At 49.5% G+C, this 19243-nt stretch overlaps 4 protein-coding genes across 5 annotated transcripts; 2 read left to right on the top strand and 2 right to left on the bottom strand.

Annotated features, from left to right (window-relative positions):
* The first annotated feature begins 108 nt into the window (after positions 1 to 108).
* On the top strand, positions 109 to 3443 carry LOC125981888 (uncharacterized). Of its 2 annotated transcripts, XM_049741948.1 has the most exons (3): positions 109 to 370; positions 940 to 1262; positions 1332 to 3443. In XM_049741948.1, exons 2-3 carry the CDS (start codon positions 1032 to 1034, stop codon positions 3183 to 3185), a joined length of 2085 nt encoding a protein of 694 aa, XP_049597905.1. In that variant the 5' UTR covers positions 109 to 370; positions 940 to 1031; the 3' UTR covers positions 3186 to 3443. The 2 variants fall into 2 exon arrangements, with proteins under 2 accessions (XP_049597905.1, XP_068509194.1); XM_068653093.1 differs by lacking the exon at positions 109 to 370 and having other exon boundaries at positions 871 to 1262.
* On the bottom strand, positions 3440 to 5920 carry vps26c (VPS26 endosomal protein sorting factor C). Its single transcript, XM_049741968.1, has 8 exons — positions 5729 to 5920; positions 5193 to 5336; positions 4939 to 5088; positions 4736 to 4816; positions 4535 to 4609; positions 4309 to 4459; positions 4078 to 4230; positions 3440 to 3568 (listed from the first exon to the last, which is right to left on the bottom strand). The coding sequence occupies exons 1-8, from the start codon at positions 5783 to 5785 to the stop codon at positions 3486 to 3488; spliced, it is 894 nt and encodes a 297-aa protein (XP_049597925.1). The 5' UTR covers positions 5786 to 5920; the 3' UTR covers positions 3440 to 3485.
* A 264-nt stretch (positions 5921 to 6184) lies between these two features.
* LOC125981887 (uncharacterized) lies at positions 6185 to 9396 on the top strand. Its single transcript, XM_049741947.2, has 2 exons — positions 6185 to 6859; positions 6966 to 9396. Exons 1-2 carry the CDS (start codon positions 6623 to 6625, stop codon positions 8883 to 8885), a joined length of 2157 nt encoding a protein of 718 aa, XP_049597904.1. The 5' UTR covers positions 6185 to 6622; the 3' UTR covers positions 8886 to 9396.
* Positions 9397 to 9413: 17 nt separating this feature from the next.
* Positions 9414 to 19218, bottom strand: ttc3 (tetratricopeptide repeat domain 3). Its single transcript, XM_049741922.2, has 44 exons — positions 19024 to 19218; positions 18615 to 18709; positions 18486 to 18531; positions 18138 to 18297; positions 17901 to 17982; positions 17774 to 17827; positions 17543 to 17663; positions 17308 to 17393; positions 17084 to 17178; positions 16935 to 16997; positions 16689 to 16743; positions 16439 to 16610; positions 16313 to 16373; positions 16058 to 16163; positions 15926 to 15962; positions 15587 to 15657; positions 15279 to 15443; positions 15120 to 15200; positions 14869 to 14978; positions 14671 to 14797; positions 14475 to 14594; positions 14303 to 14401; positions 14089 to 14231; positions 13866 to 14014; positions 13468 to 13788; positions 13114 to 13383; positions 12987 to 13027; positions 12859 to 12912; positions 12715 to 12779; positions 12493 to 12648; positions 11986 to 12421; positions 11833 to 11901; positions 11621 to 11770; positions 11399 to 11538; positions 11263 to 11331; positions 11087 to 11183; positions 10865 to 10968; positions 10717 to 10795; positions 10551 to 10643; positions 10315 to 10475; positions 10102 to 10216; positions 9906 to 10031; positions 9701 to 9793; positions 9414 to 9593 (listed from the first exon to the last, which is right to left on the bottom strand). The coding sequence occupies exons 2-44, from the start codon at positions 18699 to 18701 to the stop codon at positions 9486 to 9488; spliced, it is 5037 nt and encodes a 1678-aa protein (XP_049597879.1). The 5' UTR covers positions 18702 to 18709; positions 19024 to 19218; the 3' UTR covers positions 9414 to 9485.
* Between the last annotated feature and the right edge of the window lie 25 nt (positions 19219 to 19243).

Below are 19243 nucleotides of genomic sequence, written 5' to 3'. Positions count from 1 at the left end.
GATAAGTAAGAAAAGCTTCCTACCAGCTCTTCGATGACGATGTCCACCATGAATGAAACTTTCCGCGTCCATTTTGGGGCCGCATCGGATTGGGCTGTGACGTCACAGGTTCGGTCCACAAAAATGGCCACACGTTAGGCGTCGGCCTTAATCTTTGCACAAAAGATGACGTCACAGGCAATCGGGCGACGTGTGTCTGTGGTAGGTCATGCGTCGCCGTGACGTCACACTGTGAATGTGAGTACGTGACTCGAGTTTCTGTGTTGTATGTCCTCTTGTTACTCAGCTCCTGCAAGAGTCACACAAATATTCCATTTCTTATTTGTCATCCATTTGACTCCCGACAATTTGCTGTTTATTTCCGACACAGGTGAGTCACACTGACAATACAAGCACAGGTAGTTCACAAACTCAGTATGACCTGACAAGCTGGAAAATTTGCGGAAATAAATTTAAATATAAAACGTGAGGGATCAAATGAGTCAAGAAATATCTGTAGTACAAATGACATTTTCGAAAATGCTTATGCTAATATATATTTCAGCGACAATGATGAATGCTAACGGTTGCTATGACAACGTACTGTTTATTAAGGGTCTCAAATATTTGGCCTGGGGGGGCAGATGAATGAAATTTCGACAACCACAGCTTTGTTGTAGTTTTTTTTTTTTTTTTTTAAATCAGTAATGAATTGCACCATAGTTCAGGCTTTTGGAGAAACGCAATTCTGAAGGGTCACGAAGTTGTCATGACTCAAGTAGCCATGCTGAGGGGGGATGAGGGGTGTTAATATCAAGATGTTAATATTTGAAAATCAATAAAAGCAAAAGCGTAAAACTATTTTTGTTGTTCCCCCCCCCCTCCCCTTTAGAATCCACCTCGGACACATTCAATGAGAACATTGACAACTTTCAATTTTCCTACAAACCTCTTTTGCAGTGAGATTTTGACGTTTCAGTCATCCGTCGTCAGCCGTTGTCAAAATCGATGACGTCGTCCGACCGGTGAAGTTGCGTCCAAGCCATCTCGAGATGGACGACGAAGAAACTTTTCCGAAGGAGGTCATCCTGGTGCTGGTGAAAGCCAGCTTCGAGCAGATTTCGGCGACCCAGTGGGCTCTGTTGGTGGCGGGAACCCCCGACTCGGAGACCCAGGGCATCCTCGCCGACACCATCGGCGACGTGATCCAGAGGATCTCCTCCCAAGTGGTGAGGCATCTGATGCCTGCCATCACCGAGCACCTGCAAGAGTCTCAGTCTCAGGTCAGAACCGTTGTGAAAGAGCACGTTCAAGCATTTTAAGAGGATGGTAATTCACTTCCACCGCCGCAGGTGAGTAGTGCCATCGACCGGTGCAGTCCGAAGCTGAGCGAGTGCATCACCGAGACGTTCGCCGCCGCCTTGGACCTCCCGCCGCAGAAGTACGAGGGCTCGGGGGAGCTCACCATGCTGGTGGAGTCGGAGGTGAAGCACCGGGTGACGTCGGCCTTGTCCGTGGCCCGGAACACCGACGAGTGGCCTTCGGAGCCCACGCTCTTCATCCGCGGCACCATGTCCAGCGTGGGCAACCTGGCCTCCATCTTCCGGAAAGCCGTGGAGTATCTGAGACACGTGTTCGCTCGGGCGCGTACGCCGTGCGTGGCGTTGTGCGGCCGCTCGGCCATGAAAGCAGGCGACATGACCAACGCCGTGAGCAGAATCCTCATGAAGTGGTCCCGCAACAATAAGGGGGAGAAAGCCCAACCCCTAACCCAACCCCAAATCAAACCCAGACAAGTCGACAAGATAGTGGACGTCGAGACGGTTCCTCACCCGGACGACTTGGACATACATAGCGATGACTCCGAGGCGGAGCTCACGGAAAGCGCTAAATTGGCTGCGATGGAGATTACCAGAAGTATCATCCAGGAGCCCATTGGTGGTTCCGGGGATCGTGTGGAAAAACTGACGCGCTTCAACCTCAACCTGAAGGTCATTTCCAACAAAGTGAAGAATTTCTTTAGCTCGCAGCAGCCAGCTAGTCCGGGCGGCAGCGTCACTTTGCGCAAGTTGCGTTTCTTTAAGTTTGCGCGCATGCAGTTTACACGCATGTTGGGTAGAATCAAGCGTGCCTTCAAGAACCAAGAAGGGTGTCTGGTGTGCCTCAAAACAGATCAGCAAAAGTCCCCTAGAGGGGATTCCAAAGGCACCTTCAGGTCCAGCACCTTGCACGTCAGGCCGTCGCAGTGTCCCAAGTTTGAGTTTGAGGCCATCCAAGAGATGGTCAACAGGTTATTTGAAGACCTCAGCAGGCTGGACCCGGATGTTCGCGCAGTCAGAATCCAGCGCTACATGGACGAGAAGCTGCGAGGCGTTTCGCAAGAGCTCACCTCTCGTCTGTACGAGTACATCATGTCTTGTCAGAGCGAAGTCTACGAGGTGCCGTCGAGCCGCTCCAACACGCCTTTTGTGGACTCGGTGCTGTGGGGCCGGCGGGGGAAGAAGAACTGGGACGGCGGGCAGAAGTTCTCCCCGGAGGTCATGTACGCCATGACGGAGGACGCGGCCTGGAGGTTCCTGCAGCAGCTGCTCCTCTGGCTGGAGACGGAAGACGGAGACACATACGCGGACGAAGTGTCCGGCGCCGTCGGCGAGATCAACCAGTTGGTCGTCACGGCGCTCAACACGGAAGAAACCCAGGGGGAAGAATTCTCCAGAGAGACTTCAAACGAGGTGGTCAAGGAGGAGAGCGCCAAGTTTTCCTCCTACGCTACCGAAAGCCGCACGATGACCTCGGCCTCTTCTGTTGGAGAACCGCTGTCCTTGAATGACCTGAGTGAGGTCTTGGCCTTTGCGCTGACAACTAAGCTGGGCCAGCGCCTGCCCAGGAAGTGCAAGAAGTCGCTGAAGGCGGACGACCTGATGCTGGTGGTGCAGCAGCTGTCCTCCAGGGCTTTGAAGGAGATCAGCCCGGGCCACGTGGACAACATTGAGACGTTGGCCAACGTGGAGCAGGTGATCGTACCCGTGGTGAAAAATCTCCTGGCCGAGTTCGGCACGCCCGATAAGTTGGTGGAGGCGGTGATGTTGGACGAGGCGTATTTTGACAACGTGGTGACGAAGCATCTCACAGACCAACTACGAGCCCCCCGGGAAGCGCCCCAGGGCCCCCTGGCGTCGTTAATGTGCTGCTATCCGTGTCGCTGATCCCGTCGGAAGTTATCGATCATGTATTGCGCATGAATCGACTCCCGCAAACTGCAGGTTCTCAGGCCGAGCGAGTCATGAACCGAACGTGGCGGATTAAGTTGACTCGCTAAGCTCCAGCCAGCGGACTTCAGTTGGACTGGAGTTGCTGGTTCGCCTTTCAAACTTGTGCGCTGCTTCATTCAAACCTGAAAAGGGGAAAAGCTGCACTTTCAGAGACACTATTTTTTTTTTTTAATTAAATGACTCAAACCTCGATTCTTCAACTCTTTTATTCAGCCATACAAAACTCCCGTGGACTCAAAGCCTGCACAGCTTCAGAGGGAAGTTCTCCGTGATCAGGTGGTCGTCGTGGAGCACGATGACAACGTTGACTTCAAACTCTACGAGGAAAACAAACGCGTAGTTTAGCTCAACATGCCAGTGTTAAAGCGATCATATTGAATCACACCAGACATGGGATGGATATTTTTCTTTTCTTGTGTTTCCCTACAGAAGTGGGGACAGTTGCTAAGTCAGTTTTTTTTTTAAATCAGCGGCAAACAAGTATTTACATAAATTAAATTTCTGTCCTATGTTTTGTCTAGATTTCAAAATGTGTAGCAGTGAGTGAGTCAGTTATATATCTGTAAATAAATTAATTACTTGCCCAAAAAGTTCATTTTCTCCGCTTTTTATCCAGAAACCAATTTTGGAAGCCATGCGCTACCACTGATGATTGAACAGAGGGTTTTATTCTTTCAAAAATAACAGTTCTTAAGATGAACTGCTCCATATCTCCATTAGAAGAGTAACAGGTTTGCCCACCTCCGCCTTCCACAGTGCACATTGCTCGACACGCTCGGTTCGTCGTAGCAACGTTGGCAAGCGAGCGCTTTTGGTGCCTACTGACCCACTTTGAAGTTGGTGGTCTCCAAGGTTGGGCAGGTGAAGAGCCTGGGGAACACCATGTAGATGGGAATGGGCAGTCCGCGGCACACGTCGCCTTCGGCTATCTGGATGTTTTGGATCTCAGTGGCGTCTCGGGCGTAGCCTTCGGCGCAGCCTGGGTAAGAAAACATGACATCACGACATCCTCGACGTGAAAATCAAACACTCGGCAAAGTCAAGGAAGGAGGCTCACCGCAGGTCTCCACTCGAACTAGCTGCAGCTCGATGCTCTTGATGGGAACGTCGGAGCTCTCCACCATCACCTCTCCGGTCAGCGGCCGGCTTACGGCGCAGGTGGTGTTGTCTAGGTGGCCTCGGATGACGAACCTGGGCAGTGAACTCCGCTGAGAACCAAGATGGGCGAGCAAGTCAGAGTTGGGGTTTGACAGCGAGGGAGTCTAAAAAAAGGTTTGTGCCACCTCGCGGATGTTCTGCAGGGTGTCGGGGGTGATGGTGAACTTGACCGGAGTGGCGCTGACGTTTGCTATCTGCGGCTGAACATGAGACACAGCAACACATGGCACAAATGAAGGTATATTTATGACATTTAAAGGGTTATTTAAAAAATAAAAAAAATCACTTGTATGTTGCAGGACGTGTTTTGAGTGTGTTCTCCTTACCTGACAGTGCACGATGAACTCGCAGGTCCTGCTGAGGTCTTTGGCCAGTAGCGAGCGCTTTAAGTCACAGCGGAGAGTGTACTGCATGCAACAAACGCCATTTTTGTGAGAGTTTGTTCAACTGAAACAATAATGCGGACTATTTTGAACATCTGCAGAAGAACAGCAAGAACGGAGATAGATGGCTCCATGTACGCGCTGACCTGGATGTTGACAAAGACCCCATGGTAGGTCTCGTACAGAGCCTTATTGCCTTTGGCTTTGAGGGGGAACTCAAAGGGGATCTCGGTCTTGCCTCCCGGGATCTTTCCGGCCTTGGCCACCTCGATGCTGCAGCTGATCAGCGGGATGGGCTGAAGAAGCAAAGTCAAATGCAGTCATTGTACTTGAAATCAAATCAAGACATAAGAGACAAAGTTTTCCAGGCTATTTTTTTCATCCATCTCACTTGCGTTACCTTGACTGAGTTGTAGAAGGCCTCGAAGACACCCACACTCTTGGAGCTCAGCTGTAGATTGACCAGGCCCTCCATGCTTAGGGAGATGCCGTGATGCTGCATCGCCTCCTTGCATGCCAGCACGATAACGCCGGCCACAGGCTCCTGTAAGATGTTTCGAAAGGAACAACTTCACACAGGGTCCAATACAGTATAATAAAAACAAGTCAAATGGGTTTTGTCTGGGATTAGTTTGACGTACAGCATGATCCAGCACAATAATACAAGTCCGTCCATTTTAATAGATTAAATGACAGAATTAATTGACTTATTTTTGCTGGGCTCAGAGGACAGGGGGCGCTGTCAGTTTGAAATAAACCGGTTTCGCGTACAAAGTTGCCTTTTCGCCCATATTCAACTTGGATTCAAACGGTTCGAACAAAACAAACTATTTGAGGAAAGAAAAAGCTAACGAGAAAGTCATGAGACGATGACGTCAGTCGGAACCCAGACGTTAGCTGAACCCGGTAGCATCACTTCACGTTCGAGATACTTACACTCTCATGATAAACTTTGTTGGCCCTTTTCAGTCGTATGTCCAACGTGACGCTCATCTCCGGTCGTCACACGCCAAGTCAGTGGTTTCATGTAAAGAAAATGTACATCTTGGACAACTTGGCCAATTTAGACCGCTTGAGTGGTTACTTCCGGGATGGTAGCGGAAACCAACATGAGTATCCTGACACTTTTCCGGTACAAGTTTCAAAATAAAAGACATGGCAAGCGCCTTATTTACATATTCTTTCCAAATTAATTTTCGATCGTGTATCATGATTCTCGAAAGTCACGGACAATTGATTTTATACCTTCATTTTGGCGTTATTAAAAATATGGTCTAAAAAAGGAGTGAACGCCTATTTTACTGAAAAATATTAATTTATTGCAACATTGTGATTTTTCTTTCTTAAATTGGTAACGTCCATATTGTGTTGGCATTTTGGGATACACGTGATGCTTGTTTAATTGGCGTTAAGATTATCAGGAGTATCCGCGGGGAGAAAGGATCAATACGACTTTGAGAGCTTCTGGAAAAAGTTGACAATCGTTTTTATTTTGGTTACACAATACTTTAAAGGATGTGATCAACGCTCATAAGAGAGGTGACATATTTCTCCTCAATGAGCAGTTGAGGATACACAGGAGGACTACAACACAGGAGGTAAAGTCTTACACGCTATGACGTCACGGCTGGTCATGGGCGACCACAGCCAGACGTGGCGAGTTCGCCGATAACATCACCTTTTGTACAAAGATCAAGGCCGACACTTCACCGGGGGGCATTTGACAGAAACACTTGTGTTTGCGTGCGTTGTATTTATGGTTTTACGCGATCTAAATGTAGTGGATCCGAATCTGTGACGTCACCTTTTGCCGACCGAAGCGACCCCGAGATGGAGCCGGATCGTTTACTCAAGGTGGACGCCATCCTAGAACTGGTCAAGTCCCGCTTCAATCTCATCTCCGCAGCCCAGTGGGCTCTGCTGGTGGCCGGGACCCCCGACTCGGAAACCCAGGCCATCATCGCCGATACGATCAGTGACGTCATCCAGAGGATCTCCTCCGAGGTAGTGCGGCAACTGCAGCCCGCCATCAGCGAGCACCTGCGCGGCCAATCGTCTCAGGCTCAGGTGAGTTCTGGACAGGTGGAAAAAGTTTGGACTGCAGGATATAGTTGTCTGGGGTTTTTTTTGTTTGTTTCAACGTGCACTTGGTTGTTCTCCATCACCGCTGCAGGTGAGTAATGCCATCGACCGGTGCAGTCCGAAGCTGAGCGAGTGCATTACCGAGACTTTCGCCGCCGCCCTGGACCTCCCGCCGCAGAAGTACGAGGGCGCGGTGGAGCTCACCTCGCTGGTAGAGTCGGAGGTGAAGGACCGGGTGACCTCGGCCTTGTCCGTGGCCCGAAACACAGACGAGTGGCCTTCGGAGCCCACGCTCTTCATCCGCGGCACCATGTCCAGCGTGGGCAACCTGGCCTCCATCTTCCGGAAAGCGGTGGAGTATCTGAGACACGTGTTCGCTCGGGCGCGTACGCCGTGCGTGGTTCTGTGCGGCCGCTCCGCTATGAAACCAGGCGACATGACCAACGCCGTGAGCAGAATCCTCTTAAAGTGGTCTCGGGTCAATAAGGGCGAGAAACCCCAGCCCGAATCTCCACCACCACCCCCACCCGCCCAAATCAGCAGCATGGTGGACATCGAGACCGTGAGTCAAGACTCCGATATCGTCCAAATGCAGGTGTGCCAACAACAACAATCCGACCCAAAGGCCAAGGAGAGCGCTCTGATCGCCGCCAAGGACATCACCAAAAGCATCATCCAGGAACCTTTTCGCGGCTCCGGAGACCGCACGGATAGCCACCTGACCCGCTTCAATCTAAACCTGAAGCTCATCTCCAGCAAAGTGAAGAATTTTTTCAAGTCGCAGGAGACAGCCAGCCCAGACGGCCACGTCAAAGTGCGCAGGTTCCGTTTCTTCAAGTTCGCACGCCTGCAGTTTGCGCGAATGCTGGGAGGACTCAAACGTGCCTTTAAAAACCAAGAGGCGTGTCTCGTGTGCCTCAAGTTAGATCCGACAAAGTCCCCCAAAGACCCCAAGGGGGGTGCTTTCAGATCCAGCACCTTACACGTCAGGCCGTCGCAGAGTCCCGCGTTTGACTTTGAGGCCATCAAGGACAGGGTGGCCAAGATGTTCGACGACCTAGGCCAGATGGATTCAGAAGTGCGCGCAACCAAACTGAAGCGCTACATGGACGAGAAGCTGCGGAGCTTCTCCCAAGATCTCTCCTCTCGCCTATACGAGTACATCATGTCCTGTCAGAGCGAAGTCTACGAGGTGCCTTCAAGCCGCTCCAACACGCCATTCATGGACTCTGTGCTGTGGGGCCGGAGGGGGAAGAAGAACTGGGACGGCGGGCAGAAATTGTCTCCGGAGGTCTTGTACGCCATGACGGAGGACGCGGCCTGGAGGTTCCTGCAGCAGCTGCTCCTCTGGATGGAGACGGAGCCGCAAGGCGAGGAGACGTACGCCGACGAAGTGTCCGGTGCCGTCAGCGAGATCAACCAGATGGTCGTCGCGGCCCTCAACACGGAAGAAGACCGGGAGCCCCCGAAGAGCCAGCGAGTGAGCAAAGGGATCCTCCGGACCCGAAGCAGTACCTCCGCAGCTTCCAAGTCACAGCGTTCCGGAACACCCGCGGAAGAGGCGGGACCGTCCACACTTTCTCCCAGGCGGGAACGCACGGCGTCCTTCAACGTGAAGCTTACTCGCCTCCTGGCCTACACCCTGACCACGCAGCTGGGCCAGCGCCTGCCACGGAAATGCAAGCAGTCTCTGAAGATGGACTCCCTGATGCTGGCGGTGGAGCACCTGTCGTGCAGGGCCGTGGAGGAGATCAGCCCGCACCACATCGACAACATCGAGACGATGGCTAACCTCGAGGAGGTGATCACGCCCGTCGTCAAGAAGCTCCTGGTCCACTTTGGCTCACCCACTAAACTGGTGGAGGCTGTGACGCTGGACGAGGAGTCTTTTGATGAAGCCGTCTTCAAGCACCTCCAAACCCAACTCGCAATCGTCAGAGAACAACCCAAAGCCACCAGGGGCCTCAGCTTCTTCTCATCCGTGGCCAAGCTGTGCTCTCGTTCGACGTGACCGATATTGCGCAACTTCTCACTCCTCCTTCTAGGAGTCAGCCCCCCCCCCCTCCACTGCACACGTGTGTATATATAGTGTACATACTTTGAACATGCCTATTATCGGTCATACGCACAGCGGTACCTTTACTTTTGGAGTAGCCCGACACGTTTGTAACGTTTTTGGTTTTTTCGCTTAGTGTCTTGAGCGTTGGCATCGAAACTGATTCGAGTGCCGAGTCAGGGAATGCGTTCACTTTGTAAGTCAAGGTACCACTGTCTACACATGTATCATGTACTCAGCTTCTATTGATAATATTTATTCATATTTGTCAATCAGGAATGGCACCAATGATGGATTTTTTTTTGTACTGTACTGAGCATTTTTAGATGATGAAAAAAGTAAAAAATAACCTTGAATTTCAACAATTGGCTCTAATGGAAGTCAGTTCTATTTATACCAGATTAATGCTCATTCGCCTATTTTCAGATTTTTTTTTTTATGAACTTCTGAAAAATGCCAATAAAAGTTCTGCAAGAAAATGTGTTAGTGTGTACTCCTCAAAAGGAAAACTTTTATTCATCAGAACTGAGAACAAATAAGTAAAAAGGAATGACATCATGGGGCTTGGCGCCTCCTACCGGGCAGCAAAGGGAAGTCGCCGAACATCGTGTCCCGCCGGCAGGTGGGACACGTGGTGTTCTCCTTCAGCCACGATGTGATGCACTGGACACAAAGAAAAAAAAAAACAAAAACATGTGGGACTGACCAAGACTATTCTTCTGACTTCTGGCTTCATTTTTGGTCTCATATTTCAATATTTGACTTAGCACCTCTTTGTGGAAGGTGTGTCTGCACTCCAAAACCAAGCAGTCAGGTGGACTCATTTCTTCCTGACAGATGATGCAATCGTCCTCCAAGTTCAGCTGCAATCACGCACACGAGACACAAAGCATCGGATCGGAGCTTCTCGTTGGAGCAGATGGCGGATATTGAAAGAATGCAATGGCGAAGCGGAGTGACAGCATTTGGGCTTACCGGACTGGAGCTGACTGGCGTTTGGGAGACTGACTTTTGCCAGACCGAAGGTGGGTCTACCAAAGGGGGCGTGGCCGCATCCCCAAGCCTGGTGGTCTTGGATCTGGCCCCGGATGCGACGGCCTCCTGCGAGGACACGGCCAATGTGAGTGCGTGATGAAACCAAGGCCGAGTGCTGGTCTTTGTCATGGTCTACCTTCTGGTCCAGGATGAGCTGGCTGACTCCACTGACCACCTCTTGCAAGTTCCAGCAGGCCAGAGTGCCGCCATTGGCCGAGCGCAGGTCCTTCAAAAACTTCATGAAATCCGACCTTGGTGGGGGACGAAAGGTCGGTTAATGTTAGTGGTTGAAATCGTAACGACACTGAAGCAGAAGAAAAAGGCGAGGCATCAACATTCTGTTAGTGACCTGGTATATTCGGGAAAGATGGCCCCTAGGCTGTCCACGGCCCTGTCGAGCATCGTATTTCCAGCTTGCGCGAGTCTCGTCGGGTTCTCTGCTGCCGAGGCGGCGGCGGCGGGCACCGGCGGCGTGTCAACGATGGTCAAGGCGTGAAGATCAGAAGACAACTGCAAACAATTCAGCAAAGTGAGCCGAGTCAAGATTATTTTGACATCGCCCGCCGACGCTATTTGAAGTCTTACCGGAGAGACTCGAAGATCGGCCCGGTCACGACTGAGCACGTCTTGGACTCTTTGGCCACTTTTGACTTGCTCCACTTGTTGCTTGTAGAGAATCTGGAGATACAAGAAGAACTTTGACAAAAGAAGGAGATGACTTTTTGTGGAGCATTTGATCTCATTTGTCTACCTCAGCAGCAGCGATTTTCTGCTCCAGCTCTTGGACCTTGGCTCTCACGTTGTGTCTGTTGGCGTCCAGGGAGGGATACCTGGCAGAGGACAACTTGGAGTTAAGTCGAGGCCGAGTCTAAAAGGGGACTGGTTCCTCTGCTCCTTACCAAGGCACATGTTCATCCAGCTTGGCCAGCAGAGTCTTGGCGTCAGCCAGCCGGGCGTGAAGGCCGTACATATACTGGTCCCGGCTGCTCTCCAACTTGGACAACTGATGGAGCAAAGTTGGGATGGATGACTGTGGTGCTCTATTGTTCCGCCGCTCAAAATATTTGGACGTTGTTTCTCAAAACGAGTCTCGAGTTCCAAAAGTAGTTTTCAGAGCTTACTTGGGCGCTGAGGGATCTTCTGGTTGCCGCGGCGATGGACTTTTTGCAGCGGTTGATCTCATCTTCCAGACTCATCCTCTCGGCCGCGGCCTGGTGGCTTGAAGATGGTGGAAAAAAAAAAAGGCTATTATTATCATCGCACAAAGTCGTCTTATTGTGCTGAAAGAAAGACGCACCTGAGCTCCAAGAACTTGTTAAACTTGTCTTCATAGCTGGCCTGGTTAGTTCGAATTTGCTTGGTGAGACTACACGTGAGCAAATCAGAACATCATTTCCACATTGACCACATTTGATTTATTTTTCCATACACACCTCTCTCGCTCCTCCGCCAATTTTGCCGTCTCCATCTTGAGGGCCTTCAGAGTCTCCTGGTTGGCTTTCTTCTCCTTCTGGTCTTTCTTGACCTCCTCTTCAAGCTTCCGCTGGAACATGCTCATCTCTTTGTCCGTAATCTTGACGGGGAGTAAGAGGCAGGGAAGTCATTTGAGACACGAGTCAGATCCGAAGGCTTCACGCTCAAGTTCTGGGGCTCACGTTTATGTTGGTGCTGATCTCCTGGATGTCTTTCTCCAAGGACGCCAAGGTTTCTTTGTGCTCCAGATCCACCGCTTTGCGGTCTTCCTCCATTTTACTCATCTCCGCCTGCAGTCGTTGAATTATCTCCATCCTTTTGTTGATACCACCCTGGAGAAAGATCGGTTGTTAGGATGCGACGTCTGGACAGGAACTTCGACGCAAGCACTGACCTGGATGTCCTCGTAAGGCCGCAGAGGTTCCGTGTTCACCGCAACGCATTTCTTGACTCCTTGATATGTCTGAGGGTAAAACATTTGTGTTTGCTTCACGTCTAAATGAAGGAGATGATGATTTTCAGACTGTAATCATCTAAAGGATCTTACCTGTGTCTCGGCATGTTTCTTCACATCGACTTCTGGTGGGGTTGAACTTAAATGACTTCCATAGGAGCACAGTTCCCAGGACTCGTCCACCTCGCAAGTATAAAGATCCAGGGATCGAAAGTCGTCGGGGGAAAGATTGTCGTGGTCCGAGCCGTCGCTGGGGTCTTTGGCCGCGTTCAAAGTTATATTTGGGCCAGGTGAAACTATGCGGGGAGACTGCGGGCGGTTGATCTGCCGCAGGGCCACAGCGTGTTTGTCCAAACCCACGCGGCGGCCGATGGTGACGAAGCGGGTGGATTCCAGCAGGAAGCTCGTAACGCCGCCCGCCTGTCGGATCTTGACTTGAGCCTTGGGCGGGAAGTTTGCCATCTCGCTGTGAAGCAGGGGATCGTCGGGCGGCAGGGGGCCGTGCTCCTCGAAAATCTGGGCAAAGTAGCTACGAGGGCAAACGGAAGGGGGTCATTTGATTTGCCGCCACGGTGAAGGACTCAAACTAGATGTACTCACTCGTATAAATTCTCCACGGCGGGATCTGGACTGTCGTCCAAAACTTGACTAAACTGTCTCGCGTGTCCTGCGCCGTTGTACTGTTCCTCAAAGTCGGCCACTTGCGCCCGAAGGTGGTTGGGAATACTAAAAGGCTCATCGGGGTCCAGGAAAAATCTGTTAAGGAAAATTCAAGTATTCAATTTTAAATTTGGACATCACGAGCGGACGGACACGACTTACATGGGATCTTCTTGCGCCCACTCATCGGCTGCGTCGTTTTCACTCCCGAAAAAATTTTGAAGAATCTGACGAGATAGTTTTAGAGCAACAAATTACACGTTGGGACTTTTGAAATTGTATGAGCGACCCCGGGCGTAAGCGCACCTTTGGATCTTTTTTCTTCTTTCGCCCACGACTCTTATCGCCCGCAGGAAAACTCTGAAAAAGAGATTGTGAAAAGTGTGACGCGCTCGTCGCTGCCTTGAAGCATGAATGTCTCCTGTGTTGCTTACATTTGGATTACCGGACTTCTTAAGAACTGAAAAATGTCCACCTGGGAGGGGAGGGGGGGAAATTTGCAGAGTTGAAGGTCACATGATGATGCATCTAAACATCTAAAAATGAGGTGTGAATACGTACCAATCATATTAACAAAATACTCATCAAGTAAAATATTAAAGGAGGTATAGATGTCCTTATGCTCCTCCAGAGTCCAGATAAAAAGTCTCATTTGGTGCGGCGGAGCCTCTTTGATATGTTTAGTCAGGTTGCGGGAAAAAAAGTTGGAGTCTTGGGTGCAATACTCGGAAATAATCTCCTTGAAAGGGGCAAAGGTCACCAGCGGGGCAAGGTCCACATCATCCAGGTGCTCCGCGTTGCGTTCGACAAAGGACTTGGCGGCCTTGAGATCTTCGAAAGACATTACAGGAATGCGCTCAGACACACGTTCCCACGACGACAGCGGAAGAACGATAACGATGAGCGAGTTCTGACCTGCGTCGTCGAGCCGTCCCGCCCAGCGGCCGAGCTCCGCGTTGATATTGGAAGTATTGGACAGCAGATGGATGAAGATGCGCGCCCAAACGCGATTCTTCCTCTGGAGGAGCAGCTCGATGGCCTGATCCAAGGTCTCCAGACGCTCTTGCTCCCAGTTGAGCATCTTGGCAGCCAGCTGGTTGCCCCGCGCCGAGTCCAACTCCAGCCAGGGCTTCAGGCAGGCGCTCACGTCCGACGCGGCCAAGGCCTTCTCCTGGCGCAGCAGCTGCATCATCTGACTGACCTGCACCAGGATTCTGTCTTGGTACAGCACCCAGGCTGGAAATGGGAATCCCAAGTGATAAATGATCGGACACGTCACGTCCTTTGGGACCCGACTGCATTGTGGTACCTACCGTTCTGCTGAGTCGGCACGGCGGACTTATTTTTTTGCTGCGAAATGTCATCACTGACGGCGGTGGTCTTGTTTTCCAACATCTGCTGCTTATTATTATTTTTATTATTCTCACTTTTACACTGGTTCTTCTCCTTGGATTTCTTCACACTGCAAAAAAAAAAAAAGACCTAGTTTATTTCCGTTTGACTTCCCACGCAATTAGTTTGAGGGCGACTCCTCACCACGCAGGAGGCTTCTGGTTGACTTTGGGTTTTCTCGGACTCTCTGCCCGTCGGCCGGTAGCCAATATTTGTTTCACCAGGCCCGTTGCGTCAATAAATTTGACAGAGTCGATTGTACCGGAACAGTCGGGAGTCAAACACGGCTGTAAAGCAGGCACAAAATTAGGACGTGGTGAGGAGGCAAAGGGAACAAACGGTGGCGGTGGGCTGTTACCTTCGGGCTCTTGTCAAAGGACGAAGGCTTGCAGGCTTTCCAGCAGGCGTTGTGGTATTGGATGAGGCACTTTTGGCTGCACTTGAACTCAACAAAGCCCTGCGGGTGACGTGTGACCATGTATTGACGTAAAGAGGGAATTTTTTTTTTGTTTTTTTGGGGGGAAACTTACTTTAAAATCCGGCTCGGTGATGTATATATTTTCGGAAGGGCCAAGGCAGCCGTTAAACCGACAGGTGCCATCGGGCCGAGGAGGGAATTTGCAGCAGTTGATGGACTCCTCGAGAAGTTCCTGAAGCGACAAAGCGCAACGTGAGATGGCAGAATCCAAATCGGCTTCCAAAAGCGAGCCCCGGATGTCGTCTTACTTTAAAACAGTCCGTCTCGGTCTCTTTGACAATTTGGTCGGTTTGCGGCCAGGTGAGTTTACCCGGCGTTATCTGATTCCGTAACATCTGCAGAGAATCTTGAAAATGTTCCAGCGCCGTCGCAAACCTGAATGGGAGGATCGACTTGAGTTGAAGCGTTCGAGATATCAATCTGAGCCAAAACTCCCGTGACTGTACTTTTTCTCCTTGAGGTAAATTCTCCCGTAGGCGTAGCGAACCAGACACTGGAAAAGCCTCTCCTCGTACGATTGGATCTTCTTCAGAAGTTTGCGAGCTTCTGACAGCTCCTGCCGCACAAAAAAAAAAAATCCTTTTAAAGCACAAAAAAAAACCTAACTACAGAAGCCATGAAAACCAAGAAGAAAAATTCTGAGCTGGAGGTTTCACATTCCATGTCAACATGATATAATGAATAGGTGAGGAGCTACCTGAGGTTTGCCAATTTCAATCAAGGCAGACACGCGGCCGTAAAGCACCAGCTGCGTATCCAGTGCAGAGAATCCAAGTTTCTGGTGATTAAAAACAAATCAATAAATAAACCAATCAATCAATATAACAATCCAAAGTGGTCTGCGGTGCAGTCGTGCCTTCTTTTCGTCCGCTGTGAAGGAGTCGAGCAGGCCCAACGCCTGCGTGAAGAAGGTGTCGGCTTTGTAATAGCACTCTCTGGTCAGGTACGAATGGGCCGACGTCATCACGTGCCTCATCGATTCTTCGGCGAGTTGGTTTCGGTCAGGCGTCACGTGTGCGTGCTGAAAGCAGGAAAACAACACAGCAAGAATCAACACTGCGTCGATGGTGAACCGCTGCCCGTTGCCGGGATGGATACTTGTAGCCTTCTCACACTTTGGAATATATTTGAACGCGTAAAAAAAATAGTAAGGCTCATTCTTACATCCTTACTGGCCGTGGGTTTCTTCTTCTGAGTTTTGGGTGGCTCTTTGGCAGCAGCCGCCTTGTCATTAACTGCCGCGGAGACAAAGAGAGTCAATCGAACGGCACTTTCTTTTCCCCCCAAAGAGGAAACACTTCACATCATCTGCTAAAATGAATGAATAAATGAGCTTTCTGTTATTTCTGTAGAAGTTCTAAAAAGACAAAAAAAAACACAAGGGGAAAAAATGGATAGCTAGATAGTTAGCGATCTCTTTAGCTAGCTCGCGAGATGAATAAATAGGAGAGGAACCCCCCCACACACACATGGAATCAGCTCTAAATTGGAACGCAAACATACCCGCTTGGTTCCCCTTGCTCATCGTTCCGGTGGTCGCCTAGCACGAGAAACGAATGACAAGTAAGTTTCACTTTGAACTCCAACACTGGCGTCACAAGAATGTTTGGGCGTGTCTTGAGGCCGTTGACGTACCTTGCATGCGTCATTGCACTTATCGTTATCATTGGTGGTGTTGTTGCCTTTTCCCGACAGCTGCTGCGTCTCCACAACTGACGACTTGTTAGTGTCCTCGGCTTTACTGGGAAGGATTGATTCGAAAAAAAAAAAAAAAAAAAATCACTCTCCTTTTTCAAGTGTATTGAACAGGCAAAGCAAAGCAAAACAAAAATAAAACATGATCTACAGCTAATGGTTTTTGAATTTGGTCAACATGCTCATTGCTCTTACGTTGGCTTCTGTTTTTTTTTAGGCTTATCCATTGTGCTCTTTTTTTTTTGGGGGGGTTCCGCTGAAACGGGAAAACACCAGTGTGAGTTTCGGACACAGCGCTCGCAAACCGTAAGTCAAGCGAACCTTTGCTACATCCAGTTGATTCTCGAAGCGCGGTCTTAAATCTGTCGCGTTGCTGTTCGAGGTCTTTGACTCCACCAGGGTCGGAAATCATATCCTGTGCAACGCTGTTTCTGACTAAGGCCCACTCCACCTCGCCCAACAAAAACAAAGCCTCGCAGTAGCGGTAGTGGCCCTGGAAATGGAATGGTGGAACTCGTTAGTCGCACAAAGAAAAAATGATGTTCGACTGCAGGGGAAGAACAAAAAGTACCTTGACGAAACTCGGTTCGATCAGAATGGCCCGTTTTGCATCGAAAGCAGCTTCTCTGTATACAAATGAAAAAAAATATATGTATTCAAACCACCAAGCGCATCAAGAAAAGACCGTTGGGGGGGTTGCTTGTTTAAAATACACTTAAAAACAAACCAACAAAATCCAAGCTGTTGCCTGAGCGCTAGGAAAGAGTTGCCAGCAGAGGGCAGTGTTTCACTTCTCAATGATGAAAGGTGTACTCACAGAAATTGTTTACTGCGGGTATAACAAAGCGCCCGGTTGCCGAAGGCGATGTGGTTCTGAGGACTGCGGAAAAAAATAAAAAATAAATCAAGCTTAATAAATAATTTCTAGTCACACAGCCTCGTGGGGGTGGAGTCGGGGACACACACTTCTTTTTGATGGCTTTGGAATATTCAACCACTGCTTGTTGGTACTTCTCTTCCTGAAAAAGAAGGTTTCCCCCCTTCTTGAGGGAGTCGCTTTCCTGTCAGAGAGTGACTGGTAAGAAAGCTGGACTTGCAACAAAGAATACATTTTAACAAAATGCTGGCAACTAGGAAATTCTGACACGAAGAAACTAAAAAAAAAAAAAAAAAAAAATGTCAAGTCTTACCATCACAGCGTGCTCACTGGGGCGCAGTCGCCACCAGGCCTCTCGCCGACTGTTGTTGCACACCATGTCAGCCATGAAACGGGCGACTGTAGAGAGACAAAAACCCGCCTGAGACATCAGCTAAAGGTTCTATTAGCAAGCAGGATTTTTGATAGTGATGCTGTGACAGTCCAGACATTTTTTTTCTGTACAGTGAGATTTGGACCGATAATAGTGTGAAGCAAAGGCAACTTACACTCGACATACATGTAGGACAAAACTTCGTAGCACAAACGTTTGTCGCCCTGGAACGCGTTACGAGGGCTTCCTTCGTCCCCCAAGAACACTTCAGCATCCTCAAGCGCCTCCGGCAGGTGCTGAGTACACATACAGAACACACACGGGGCCATTCAGAAGTGTCTTGCGATAACAGCGAATCCTTCGGAAATGGAACGGCAGATATCTCATCGACCCCTCCCCAGACTACCTCACGAAGGCGGATGGCGATGAAGAGGAGGTGAAATATTCCTTCCTTGCTGCACTGAAAAACAAGACAGGAGCAGAGATATGAGAGCATAGGTTACCCAGATGGAGCCTGCAAAGATTGGACTTACACATGCCATCTCCAGAGCGTAGAGAATTGCTTCCAGGGTTTCCAGCTTGGTCAGTATCTTCTTACTCACATGGGTGGGGTCACTTCACGACATACACAGGAAAAATGATCACGTTGCAGTTATTTCTCTTCGCGATTTAAATTGATGACTCGAAACTAATGTGTTACTTAGCCAGTAAAGGATACGGACGCTCATGTCGAGGGCTGCTCATGCACAAAGTTCGACGAGGTGACTTACGATGGGTTGAGCACGCCGCAGCGCAAGGCCCACTTGAAGGTGTCGTGCATCGGATCCAAGTCCAACAGGAGGGGCATCCAATAGGTGTGAAGTCTCATCATATATGCTGACTTGCTTATTTCACACAACGACATTTTGCTCCAGGATTCAGCTATGAAGGCTAAACACATGCACGCAAAAAATGCAGTCAGCCAGAGAACACCACCGCATGTGCCAATAAACATAGACAATCAATGTTTGCTTCACTAACTCATGAAGGTTTCACATCTGCACCTTTTATTTAAACTCAAGATTGACCGTGTCAACTTCATGATGGCTGCTAGTTAATTCTTTCTTGCTCAGATTTACCTTTAACATGGTAGCTGAGAGGACGACCAGGATGCACAATGTGAGACTTAAGAAAAAATGGAAAAAAGAATAAGAGGCATAAGTCCCGACAGACAACTTAATATGCTCACTCGAGTCTCACTAACGCACTGTATCAAACGATGAAAAGTCGCCATCTTCCTCTTCTTCACATTCCCAGCCGCAGGCCACGAGCTTGCGATCCCCGTCGAACGTCATCTCCTCCTCTGTAAGTCAAGTCAAAGTTATTTATATAGCCCTAAATCACATATTTACAACTCTTCATTCTTCTGGCTCTTATCTCTCCACTTCGCGTGAAACGAAACTCAAACCGTATCGTCCATCCTGAATGACTGACAAACCAACCAAAGGAAGTCCTTGTGTGAATTGTGGGGAAAACCAGGAATTGTAGTTGTTAGCTAGAAGCTAATTCTAGCATTGAGCGCATTATTGTCACTCAAAAAAAAAAAGAGGCAAGTCTCGAAGGTTGGCACACAAAACCCGAAGAGGAAATCACGCATGGGCTCGTTTGTCGTCTTACCGCTCAAATGCTCTCTTTGGTCGTCGACGAATTGTCCCGAACTAATTCGCACTTCTGGGAGAACGAAACGTGTTTCACGGGATAAACAGAAATCACTGTAAAGGTTTTTTTTTTTTTTAAAGTAAAACTTAAAAATCTTTAGCCCTCCTTTTGGACGAATAAAATTGACGACTACAGTCAACCATCAACCGCAGGCGACGTGCGAAGTTTCTAACCGGAC

This window comes from Syngnathus scovelli, chromosome 15 (genome assembly GCF_024217435.2).
Source record: "Syngnathus scovelli strain Florida chromosome 15, RoL_Ssco_1.2, whole genome shotgun sequence".
In the NCBI taxonomy this organism is placed as follows: Eukaryota; Metazoa; Chordata; class Actinopteri; order Syngnathiformes; family Syngnathidae; genus Syngnathus; species Syngnathus scovelli.
The sequence above is the reverse complement of the archived record's forward strand: the minus strand, read 5'-3'. Positions and strand labels throughout refer to the sequence as shown.